The sequence below is a fragment of the Triturus cristatus genome, chromosome 4_2, assembly GCF_964204655.1.
Source record: "Triturus cristatus chromosome 4_2, aTriCri1.1, whole genome shotgun sequence".
Lineage (NCBI taxonomy): Eukaryota > Metazoa > Chordata > Amphibia > Caudata > Salamandridae > Triturus > Triturus cristatus.
Window position 1 is genome coordinate 797,628,457 of NC_140586.1, and position 13,288 is coordinate 797,641,744.

At 40.9% G+C, this 13,288-nt stretch overlaps 1 protein-coding gene across 3 annotated transcripts in view; it reads right to left on the reverse strand.

Moving 5' to 3' along the window:
* Positions 1-13,288, reverse strand: part of LOC146835070 (vitamin D3 hydroxylase-associated protein-like) — a 562,514-nt gene that overhangs the window by 357,113 nt on the left and 192,113 nt on the right. For all 3 annotated transcript variants that reach the window (XM_085602734.1, XM_085602733.1, XM_085602732.1), the window contains exon 3: positions 2,871-3,014. In XM_085602734.1, coding sequence (XP_085458860.1) covers positions 2,871-3,014 — 144 coding nt within the window. The remainder of the gene's footprint in view (positions 1-2,870; positions 3,015-13,288) is intronic.

Consider the following 13,288-nt stretch of genomic DNA (forward strand, 5'->3'; position numbering starts at 1 on the left):
TCAATCCACAAACCCAGCCTCCATTGATGAATCGACTATCTGTTGAAGATGAATCTCAGGACACTTCTAGTTGGTTACATGTAGATTTATTGTAGGACACAGCTGAGTGTACACATCGCCAGCTGACCAGACCATCAACTCACAAGAGTAGAACACTCCGGTACAAGTTAGAACACACATAGGTATTCTAAGGAAGTAAGAACACAAAGGAAGGGCTAATGACCACTGTCAGCCATGTTACATGAAGAACTGATTTACAACACATCTTCCTCCTTTACAGAAAAATGAAATAAATAAACAAATCACGAAACTGAAGCTTAATGTATGGGAGACAACAACAATATTTATTAAGACAGATAGGAGGTCTACGACGTCTTGAACTATTTTTAGTTCATGAAGGCAAAAGAGCATTTAGGGACAAAGAGTGTAAAAAGTGAAGTGTGAGGTGAGACACATCACTCAAAACAATTAATAGGCATCACCACTACCTACTCCCCTTAGACTGACCAAAACAGGAAAAGACAGTTCACTCTCTCCAATCTGTCCTTGACCAGCAAAAAACAGGAAGAGACAGTTCACTCTCTTCAATCTGTTTCTGTCCACCAACACTTTCAGCTCTAAGTTGAAGATGAACAGCTCAACATACGCCTCCCTGCTTAACAGATACTACAGTCTTAGATACTCTTCGAGATCTCCAGTCTTGGGTACTCTTCAAGATTTCCAAGTGCAGTATCACATGTGATGTTATGAGTTTTAATTTTAGCTTGAAGTTTTCTTTCTTCAAAAGATGGACACATAGTCCAAGTTGAGATTAGCTTTGTCTCTGTTCTGGGACCATTGTCACGGTTGTGGGCCCCTTCTCAGTTCTGGTTCTGGGACATTTGTCTGCTCTTGGCGTTAGCACTGGGACCTTTGTCCCCATTTTGGACTTTCTGTGTAGGCTCTCTCAGTTCTGGTTCTGGGACATTTGTCTGCCCTTGGTGTTAGCACTGGGACCTTTGTCCCCGTTTTTGGACTTTTTTGTCCAGGCTCTCCATCTTGGTACTGGGACATTCCACTCCTTGTTCTGGCATGACCTTTGTCCCCTCTTGGACGACCATTGTGCATTCCTTGTTTTGGGACAACCTTTGTCCCCTTTTGGTTCTGGGACCTCTGTCCACTCCTGTTTCTGGGACCTTTGTCCTCTACTGATTTTGGGACCTTTGTCCCCTCCTGGTTCTGGGACCTGTGTCTACTTTCTGCTTCTTTGTCGTGGTTAAGGACTAGCTTCCAGTTGTAGGATGTCAAGTAGGCACTAGTTGTGGTTGTGAGTGGCGTGCTAGTAATGGAGATGGGCTTTGGTGCTGGAAGTGTCTACATCTCTTGCTCTTTGACAGGTGGTCGCCAAATTGTTGAAGATGAATCTCATGACACTTCTAGTTGGTTACATGTAGATTTATTGTAGGACACAGCTGAGTGTACACATCGCCAGCTGACCAGACCATCAACTCACAAGAGTAGAACACTCTGGTACAAGTTAGAACACACATAGGTATTCTGATAGGCTAAAGAGGTAAGAACACAAAGGAAGGGTTAATAACCACTGTCAGCCATGTTACATGAAGAACTGATTTATAACACTATCCTTAATATTTTTCTTCTTTATTTGTTCTTCCTTTCCTCTGCAGTAAAGAACCAACTGTAAATGACTAACGAAGTGCAAAAAATCACTGTGGGTTCACACAGGGTTCAAACATAGCTTGTCACCAAAATTGTGTAATATCTCCTTCCGGGAATAAAGCTCCAAACAAGCAGGGAACTTGAATTGCTCTTCCTTTATTCCAACCCCAGAAGAACAGGTATAGTATCTACATCCCGGCCAGCAAAGTAGGCTGGCAACAATCTCAAGCCCACACTATATATACAGAATATAGAACATGGAATGACTCTAGAGAGCATTCTAATTACTACACAATACTAACCGCCCTCAACTCTTCAAGAATCATACCTTTTTCATTCCTGGCATCCCTATTCTTAAACTCCAATTTGCGCTCAAATCAAGATTCTGACTCGGTGCTAAGAGCCCCCGCCCCCTGTGTTTTTTGTCTATACGATTTGTCAAAACTTGATGCCTATTTTGTAAACAAAAAGCACTACTTAAAACCTTGTGGACGTAAGAACGTGAGGAAAATGTACAATTAGTTTTTTATCTCACATTGTGTGGTCTGAAACTCTGAATAATGTAGTAATTACGTGTCCACTAACAAGCAGTATCACAAACTGTGTTTGCACAACAGATAAAAGTGCAACCAGCATATTGCAGGCCTGAGGGTTGAAGCTGAAAAAGAATGCATCTCTGGCACAGAGAATATCTTGGATTCTAATTTGTAATATTTGATGTAGCTGTTGTAATATTCTTGTTATACATCACAACCCAATGTTTCTCTCAAAATGTATTAATATACATAAATATGACTCTAGTGTTAAGGGTTTAAGATCAATCGTATCAACTGATGGACACTGAATTTGTAGTAGAAGACAACTTTCACCATCTAAAAATGTGGCCAGATATAAGGTGCCTTGTTGATAAACTTAAAGTCAGACTTTGATTATATATTAGTGTTTTTATGAAACATTTGGTCGCTCTGAGTAAAGGAAAACAATTGAGTGGTTACTACCTAGTTAGAAAAATCGGCACCCAGTCAGTCTGAAGGCCTCATGATTATCATTCCATTGTTAGCAGCGAAACATGTTTGGTAAAACCTATTCATTGACTGAATTATTTTATGAATGAATGACCTGAGCAAGTCCCATAAAATGCTTTTTGTGTAGTTTCATTCCACATTGAGAGTGAGTAACATGATATATTCAAAAGGATTAAAAAGAAATACCTTGCAAGGAATTGAATTCTTTACACTGAATGGTATCCCATAGAGAGGCCCCTTGTCTTTCTGGTTCTTGAGCTCCTGCAGCTGTAACTCGCACTCCTGTATAAAATCCGTGATGCAGTTCACCTCCCTGTGCACCTCCAAGGCCTAAAAGGGATGTAAACAAAAGAGCATACACATTATCAAACTGAAATTTGCACATTATAGAGAAGGCAATCTTCCCCTCTGGTGCTCAATAGACAGTGCCTTCTAGTCAAAGTTTGGCAGCGCTCATAGCTCTTACTAGATTATAATCCACAGAGAAACCAGACATCAGAAAGTTCCATACACCAGTTCGAGTACCATTCAATATTTTGTTTATACCTCAGTTTAAAAAATAGGTCTGTACATTAATAAATGATTTAAAACTGATTCTACAGGTAAAAGCCATGCACTGAAGATATATCAAATCAACTTTGCTGGTTCCATTTCTAAATACTACTAAAATTTCAGCAACTTTTGAGTTCAAGGCCTTCCCACAAATGCTATCTGTGGTACCATTCTCTGTTCTCCTAAATGTTATGTCCGCAAATAGAAGTTCACCAGAGGGCCACATCTTTATGGGCCGGCCATCTTGGAAGGTCACATAGCATTGTCATATGGCAGAAGAGAAAACAACAGCCCACGTCACAAGGACACACACAATAGGAAGGACAAAGATAGACAGCAAACAGGAATAAATACAATCTCACTAACATCGCGAGTCTCACAAATTATGGAGCGGTAGCTTCCTTCTGGGAAAACAGTCTCACTCATTGTTTGGAAGCATTGCTGAAGTAGAGCCTATCTCATTTGGTGATAGGTCCACACCACAGGGTTCTGTATCTCATATTGTGTGCTGGTCTCATGCCTTGCTTCACAGTCTCATGTCTGTGGGTGTGTCTCTTGCCTTGGAGCACAATCTTGCCTTTTTGGGGAGAAGAAGATGAAAGTGGCTTCTAGAAAAAAAATATTTTGGTACTTCTTGAAGCCATTGCCCAACGGCTTACAGCAAGCTTGTTAAGTGAGAAAGCCTGACAACCCTTCAGAGAATTCAGGGAATGGGATTACTTCTCAACAGAAATCAGTAACGGTTGAGTTAAATAGTGAACGTTACAACACTTTTTGGAAGAATTTAGTCTGAAACATTCCCCAGAAATTTCTTAAAATAATGTCATGAATTAAAAAAAATAAGGCTACCTACTGAGGCTAACTTTTCCGATGGGTGTTGGGAAGTCATTCTTCTAGGTGTCAAAAACCTGATGAAATACTTGCCCTGCGCAAAGGGCAACAAAGTACCTTTCTGCCTTACAATGGGAACGGATCACTACTTCATCACCAGTGGAAGTAGTAGCAAACATGCTCTCTGAGTCCTGACTTCTAACTTCCAGTGTTCGGGGGTTCTTGTGTGTTCCCTTCACGCCGATCCACCTACCTGAATCCTTTGGATATTTTCTGTCTAGTTAATTATTTTAGATACCTTTTTCTCTGTAAAGCTATTTTGTAATCCTTACCTCCATTGAGGCAAGCATCTTAAAAAACTTGGTTTCAGTTTGTTTTTAGAATAGTTCTGCTGTTGAGGGATTGCCGGAAATAAAGTAGTGTTGCTCCTTTTGTTCCTCAGAAATTTTAATCTCAGCACTAACATTTGGCTACACAATTTGTATGACAGTATTATTCCTATTCAGATACTGTGTTGTTCAATTGTATGTAAGCTAATTTTGTGGAGGCTAACTAGCTTGCTTCCAATACTCTGCTTACTATGGGGCCTATTCACAAAGGTAAATATACAGCTGTATATTTCCACTCACATATATTTACTACAGCACCTGCATGTAAGTTTGCTCTTCACTATTTCCGAGTGTGGATTTACACCTGGGTGTATACTTGTATGTCTCCAGTCCATCAAATAAGGGGTTGGAGCCTCCTACAAAGTGATTCACTAGAGCAAAGTTACTTAGTAATGTTGCACGTGTAGTTGAAGAAGTCCGCCACCGTGGTGAGGTCTCCATATGGAAGAGTATACGGAAACTGATTAAAGTTTATTCTTCCTTGAAATAAAAAAAATTAATGTAAAATAGGAATGTAAATTAATTTTACATATTTATTTTCAAACTAGAACTAATAAAATAAAATGTTACAGCAAATGAACTTAAACTAAATGTGTATTAAGTAATTAATTAATTAAATTAGCTATAATAAATAATGTATAAATAATAATTTTTAAATAATTAAAAAACACGTAGCCTCACATTTTACCTTAGAGACCAAAGTACTCGTTAGTAATTGGAACAATATCTAACGAGTCATGTCATCAATGACGCCATTTATTGTGTCATGAGGTGATGTCGTATATGATGAAAAGCAATGCATGATTGGGTCACAAGTTATAGTTAATTGACTAAACTATGCCTGCCATATTTCAGTGTTTTTTTTTTACTTTACATTAACCTTAATTTTTTTCAATTAAATTCTGAAGTTTTGTTAATTATATTCTAAATTGGCCCAGCGCCCATAAGTGTAAAACTAATGCTGCAAAGGGTCTCAGGCCATGCACAGCAAGGGCTGGCTGCAGGACCTGGTATCTTGGCCAGGCCCTGTGCCCAATGGTTCACTGGCACCCAGCTCCTGCTGCACACAAAGTTTGTCTATCAAAATGATTGCTACTACAGTGGGATTTTCCCCAGTGGACCTACGCCCTATCCTCTGTGGGAGTCCCTTTGTGGGTGCCCGAACCACTAGTGCACTACAAGCATGTTGCAAAGGTTGCCTGTAGGTCTTGGCCTTATGGCCAAGCCTGTGTAGGCTGTTAATCTAAGCTGCACAAATAATTTACATACCAAAATATTTACTATTTAAAAATTAGGGTGGTTTTAAGTCACTGACAAAATGGATAGGATGAATAAACAGATGTGGAAAGGGAACGCTGTACTCATGTAATGTCTCCCTTCTTTTAAATATCTTAAGCATTATTATGCCTTAAATTACTTTAAACCCAGGCCTTACCTCACATTTTTAGCTCAATGGTTTCAGACCTGCATTAAGCAATGCATGATTGGGTCACAAGTTATAGTTAATTGACTAAACTATAACTGCCATATTTCACTGTTATTTTGTTGTTTTTTTAACATCAGTTTTTGTCACATTTCAACACCTACATAAAACATTACTTTAACCTTTGTTTTTTTCCATTTAATTTCTGGAGTTTTTTAATTATATTCTAAATTGGCCCAACGCCTCATCCTCAAAGAGTGCAAAACCACTGCTGCAGAAGATCTCAGGCCGTGCACAACAAGAGTTGGCTGTGGGGCCTGGCCTACTGCCCAGGCTCTGTGTCCAACGCTTTGCTGGCACCCAGCCCCTGCTGCACACAAAATGTGTCTAGCAAAATGATTACTATTACAGTGGGATGTTGCCACTGGACCTGCACCCAATCCTCTGTGGGAGTGAGTCCCTTTGGGGGTGCCCAAACCACCAGTGCCCCAAAAGCATGTTGCAGAGGTTGCCTGCAGTTCTTGGCTTTATGGCCAAGCCTGTGTGGGCTGTTAATCCACACTGCATACAAAGTGTGTCCACCAAAATGTTTACTATTTGAAAATTAGGGAGGTCTTAAGTCACTGAAAAAATTGGAAGGATGAATAAACAGACTTGCAAGGGAATGCTGTTTTTATGCAGATGTCTCCCTTTCTAACTATCTTTAACCTTATTATGCCTTAAATTACTGTACACATAGCCTACTGATGTTATACCTACATAACATCTCAATGGTCATTTAATTCAGCATGCTCCTCAGGAAAGGCTTTAAATTTAGCAGCTCATATTGCAACAAAATGGCATCCAGGAGTGCCTCATTTCTGTCTTGTGTATAAAATGTTAGCACTCTAGTATTTTATTATAAGTCTGTAGTGAAGCAGTAGTTGATCACTATGGAAGTAAATGACAGACTACTGATTACGTTGTAGGTACATGTTTCACTCTGCATGTCAGAATTTGTTACTGCCATGGATGAGGAAGATATTTGTGAACTCATTGAAATGTGTCCTGATTGTAGCTTTCTAGAGCACTAACCATAATTTAGATGGCAAAAAGAAATACATAAATACCTAATTTTTCATTTACTGTAGTTTCCCCCGGTTGGATAGTCATTCTGTTTTATAGCTTTGATCCTATCAAGATGGCAATCAGGTGTAGCACACTTGCCATAAACACAGAATGTTAGACCTCTAGTTGTTCATTAGAACACTCCTGTGAAGCTGCAGTAAGAGACTGGGGAATCATGTGAGGGGCTGATGGTTGTTTCATTCAGCAAACCAAACTTGTTTTTGACATTGATGTTGAAGATATTTAAGATATTTAAGAATTTATAGAAAATGTATCCTCATTTTAGCTTTCTAGAGCACTAACCATCATTTCTATGACAAAATGAACCTTCTCATGTTGTTCATTTTTATAGGAAATTATTTCAGTTTTACACCTTTAAGTCCATCAAAATGGTATTCAGGTGGGCCATAGTTTTGGCATTAATACAGAATGTGAACACTCTAGTGGCTAATTTGAACACTGTTGTGAAGCTGCAGTGGAACAATGGGGAATCAACCTTACAGGCTGTTCCTGCTGTGGGAAGTACATGTTTTACAAAGAACAGTGTTAAGTAAGGTTCCACACGAATTACAGAGTTCAAGCACTTTATTGATTGACTCAACCCCAGCATCTGCAACACAACTCTCCTATTCAACTGTCTCCCCTGATCTGCCAACCACCCTACGTCCATACATTCCAAGCCCTGCCTAGTGAACATACTAAGCATCAGAACATTCTCATGACAACCTCATTATCCTCAATGCCATAAACACAACACATCTTCCGCCTTTAATTTGAAAATACAGATAATAAACAATAAAGGACTACAACAATTCACCTGATTAGTTAACCAAGTGCAAAATAGAACTAAAGTAATTATGCAGCAAAATATATGAACCATAGGAAAATGGAACATTCCTGAGAAATATCTGCATTCCATAAAAACTTACAACCTTTTTAAAGTAGCTGCCTTATCGGGTACACCTTTCCAGAAAAAGTGTATACATATTTAGAATAGAATTCCGCTTGCCCTAAAAAGGAATGGATTTAAACTTTACTTTGGGGCACAGGAGCTTGTATCATAGCTTCAACTAGTTCTGTTTTAAGTGTGATGCCTTTAGAACTAATCTAATGCCCTAGATAAGTTACCTTGTTCTATGCAAATTTACATGTGTCCATCTCTGCCGTTAGACCATGCTCCTCCAAAATTCTTTGTACTTTCGTTAGCTCATCATGTTCTGCCCTATCTGTGCCCATCATCAGGACATCATCTAGAAGAAATATAACTTTCCCTTTATTCAAAAATAACTGGTACATTATCCTTTGAAACATGGCCGCAGCAGAGGCCAGTCCAAAGGGTACCGTCTTGAATTGGAAGCATCCAATAGGTGTAATAAAAGCAGTGAGATGCTTGCTTTCCTCATGTAACAGTAACTGGGGATTAATGGGGCAAGATCTATTGTGGAATACCACTCCATACCTTTTGATATGGACAGTAGTTTATTAATGCGTGGTAAAGTACATGTTCACAAACATATTGTTATTTAATTCCCTTAAATACACAAACAAATTAACACATTAAATGGCCTTCCACACTACCACCAAAAGGGCTACACAATCAGATGATTAGACCTGTTCAATGATGCTAGACTCCACCAATTTGTTCAACTCTTGGGTTACTTCCTCCCTGATACTAAATGGTATGTTTCTCACTCTGTGAATAGAAGTACTTGTGTCTTTTTTTAATACTATCCTGTGAACAAATCTTTTTAATTCTCCCAATCTTCCAGAAGGATTTGTCTGTGTTTCTTGTTTGACCCCCTGAACTATCAAAAGAGGATCCGCACTATTCGGATCCAATAATAAAAACAAAAAAAATGAATACTATTTTTTTATATATATATTCCCAACTATCCCTGGTCCCACCTTCCCAGAACAGATGGACCATACTCTGTAACATACATTTTGCAGTGAGCCTCTCTGCACTTGAACAAAAATGTATGGAACCCAAGAAGATTTATATTTTCTCCAGTGAATCTTTTGGGACTAATATTCAGTTCTAGTAAAGTAGAGCCTATTTTAGGTGCAAATAGTTCTACCCATCTGTTCTTGTTAATGATGGTATATGGTGACCCTGAGTCAGCTACCAATTCTACATGTACTCCTCCTGCTTTCATGTCACAAAGAGGTTTCTTCCTATAATGACCATTAATTTCTAACACTTCATCCTGTACACATAAAACTTGGGGAGCCTACTGTAGATCAGAAGGATCACTTTGTTCATGCTCTTCCACTACACAATTGATTACTATATACCCTTGCATCAAACCCCACAATATCGCACTTTGAGCATTTTTGACCTAGGGCAGTGCATCTTCTGTTGTGTACAAAATGATTGGAACTGCCATAATGGTAACATTTAACTTTAAGATCCCCCTTTCTTGCATTGGCATTAGGTTTCGGTTTTTGTCTGGTGGTGACCTTCTCTACCTTCTTATTGCCATCATGTTCGGATTTTTTAATCAGTTTCTTTGGTACAATTATGACCATGCTCCCCGTCCTCTTTTTTTGTTCACTGTTACAACATCGTTGGCATCTTTGCCTTACTTATAATGGAAACGACTTCCTATAGGCTGGATTTCCCATGAACCCAATGTCTATCCTGTAAAGTTAGATTATTACACTGCATTATAATTTGGTCTCAGACCAACTCATCCTCCAACTCTCCAAATTTGCAAGCCAGAGCCAATTTTCTTAACACTGCTACAAAATCTTACATTTTTAATTGTTGCCTTGCTTACTATAGTATAAATTGTAACAACAATTGCTTTGCAAATAAGTATAAAATATGCATCAAGGTCAGCTAAGGCATCCGTAAACTTATCTCCCTCATCTTCTAAACAGGGTTACTTCTCCATGCGGTTGTATATTTTCAAACCACCAGGGCCAAGTCAATGTAATAATATACCTTTTCTCCTTTCAGGAGACAGCTTATCATTGTCAAATGTGGAAATATAATTAACAAAATACTCTTCCCACTCCTCCCATTTCAAAGTAGATTCTCCCTCAGTTATCATAAATAGCTTAGGTGAGGGTAGATTGATAATAACCATTACTAGACATTATAAAGCTCCAAACACTGAAATGTGCACCACTACTGAGTAATTAAATCAATTTTAACACACTTTGTGTCATCATAATGAAGAATTAGCCGGAATAATAAAAACAGAACTAGGACGCGTTGACATGCATCCTCTCCGAAAACAAGCTTAAGGTGCCTCTACTGTGTTCAAGGAGCGCTACCACCATATAAGTAAAACAAATGCTGATGCATTCATTAGAAATGTGCCAGGGCTTTAAAGCAGCTGCGCCACACAGAAAAATCAAAACTGGCTTACAGTGCTTAGACTTGGCCGCAGGTGAACCACGTGAGTTTGTAGGGTCTAAGATGCTCGTCGTCAACTTGTAAGGTTCTACATGACTTGTAGAGTTCAAGTACTTTATTCATTGGCTCAACCCTGGCTTCGGCAGCACAACTCTCCTCTTCAACCATCTCCCCTGTTTTGTCAACCCCCCTACGTCCCCACATTCCAAGCCCTGTCTAGTGACCATTCCAAGCCCTGTCTAGTGACCATTCCAAGCATCGGAACATTCCCATCGTAACCTCTCGATCCCCAATGCCATAAACACAACAAATATTATACTTGTTCTCACATGGCTGAGGAAGATAGTGTGAACTTATAGAAACTGTGGCCTCCTGTTAGCTTCCGGAACACCTTCCATAAATCAAGAAGGCGTCCTTTTGGGAGTCGGAGGGGGGTTCAGTGTATACCCACTGTGCTCTTTTTAAAAAAAAAATGTATTCATTTTCAGGACACAGCGACCATGTCACTGAGTGCTGTAATGGCTGCAACAACATATTGTTCATTTTGTGGGTAGCCAATCAGAACTGACCAATTCTCTTTAAGTTGGCAAATCAGAGCGTAACTGGACACCAACAGTCCAAATATCACACACTTTTTCTGATGGTTCGCCCCTTCATACCCACCCCAAGCACCTTTTTAAACACTAATTTCTCCATAATTACTTCACAGATTTACACCAAATAATGAAAAGCACCCGTTCCGCGTAAAGTTGTTACTTTCTGGAAATTTTGGTGTAATTCTGTTCAGCCTTTTGTTTTGTATGTTAAAAAACAAACTTTCCAATCGAAATTGAAATGAGAAAGCAACATTTTGGGGCCCGTTCCCTTGTTCTTAGCCAGCAGCTTGGTGGATCTGTGTAAAACTTTCCATGAGTGAGGCAAACTGGATGAACTGTTATTTTGGGCGGTTTTGAGCAAATGTATTGAATGTTGTTAAAGATATCAAGAAAACATACAGCATCTTTCCTATGGAAAGTTTGAGTTAACAATAGCTACTGTATTGCAGAGTAAAATAGATATATAAAATAAAAATGACCAAAAAACAAAGGTTAAACCAATGAAACTCACCAGTAATAGTTATCTTAAGCAACTATAACTCATCCCCTCAAGTAACTATAACTTGCACCCTTGTCATATGTTTAAATGTTGTGGAGGGCTGGATGGAGTCCCCAGGACACTGTAACCGATCAGCACAGGGAGATGGGGGTCCCTGTGGCCTCTTCGAGGCTTAGGGAAGGTATCTGCATGCCCCTCTCGGCATTTTAAAAATAACGGGCCCTGAGGAGGGGGTCTCAAGGGCCTGTTTGAGGCTCAAGTCCAAGTGCGGACATAAAGATAGTTCTCCTAAATGCCCTTTGTGAATTCCCAAAGCCGTAAACGTAGACATTTGGTCTAAGTTCAGACAAAACGTCTAAGTTTACCTTTGTAAATTAGCCCCTAACTCTTTTTTTTTTTTTTTTTTTTTTGGAAAACCTTTATTTAAAAAAACAGGACACAGCTATTCAGCCGACAGCCCGAAGGTTCAGCAGCATTGAGAGTTAGATACAGTGACGTGTCCCCAGTACAGTACAAAGAGTAGTGCAAAGGTCCAATTTTAGGTAAACACAAAAAAACCACAACAAACCCCGGCAAGGCAAGAACATTGAAAGCCCATGGTGAGAGTCCCCAGGGGAGGCCGGACCCCACTCATCTACTAGTTACAAGACGGTGTACGGAGGAAGAAGGGGGACAGCAGAGGCCCAAAACAGTTCCTAAAACCCAACTGTGCTGGAAAGAAGGTCAGGGGGAAAGCTGTTCCTCGGGAGGTTCCAGATCCGGGACAAGACATATTCCCCCCCTGTATTGATTCCACCGCCCCCAGATGGCATGCCATTTCCGGGGGCGACCTCTGGAGCAATAGACCGTCTTCTCCCTAAACATGCTCCAGTCCATGTTCTCTTTCCACGCGGTCAGTGTAGGGGGTCCCGAGGAGCCCCACAATCGCGCGATATCCCTTTTAGCGACCATGTTACCCAGAGTCACCCATTGGGTCTGTGCCTCATCGAGGTCAGTGGGCCCCCAGACGTTCAGGAGGCAACACCGCGCCTCCGGCTGCACAGCAATGCCCGTCACCTCACCCATAACTGCATGGACTCTCCTCCAGAACTCCACAATGACCCCACATTCCCAAATGATGTGCAGGAAAGTGCCCACCATACCACATCCCCTCCTGCACAGGCCATCCTTCGAGAATCCCATGTGGACCAGCCTTGGCCCCGTCACATACACCCGGTGCAGTATTTTAAGCTGCACCAGCCTCAGACGCGACGGGATCGCAACCTCCTTAGGAGAAGAAACCGCTGACTGCCAGTCCTCATTATCCAACTCAAGGCCATCCCTAGTCCACTGTTCTCGCAGCCCCAAAAGCATGTCTGCCCGGACGTTAATCAATTTCTTGTATATGAGCGAGATCGTGCTCTCGGGCATATGACCATCAAGGACCCGGTCCTCTAGGGGAGAGGACTCCGGCACCTTCTCACCCTCCACGAGGACTGATCGAAGGGCGTGGCGCAGCTGGATATACCTGAAATACTCGGAGGGCCCCAGCTCATACTCTGTCTGCAACTCCTCGAAGGACTTCACTCTCCCCTTATGCAGCACATCTCCCACCTTGGATATACCTATCAGGTCCCACTTATCAAAGCCCTTCGTATGCCAGAGCGAGGGTGAGCCTATCCTTCCAGCCCAACGAGTCAGTCGCCATCTTCCACACACGCACCGCCACACCTGTGGGCCCCGTGAGGGATGAGTCTAGGGACCGTGAATACAACGCCCTGTAGTAGTTGCCACCACGCAGCAACCACCTGTCCATGGCATACCCAGGGCTGAGGGCGGGGCCATAAAACCCATGGTTGATCGC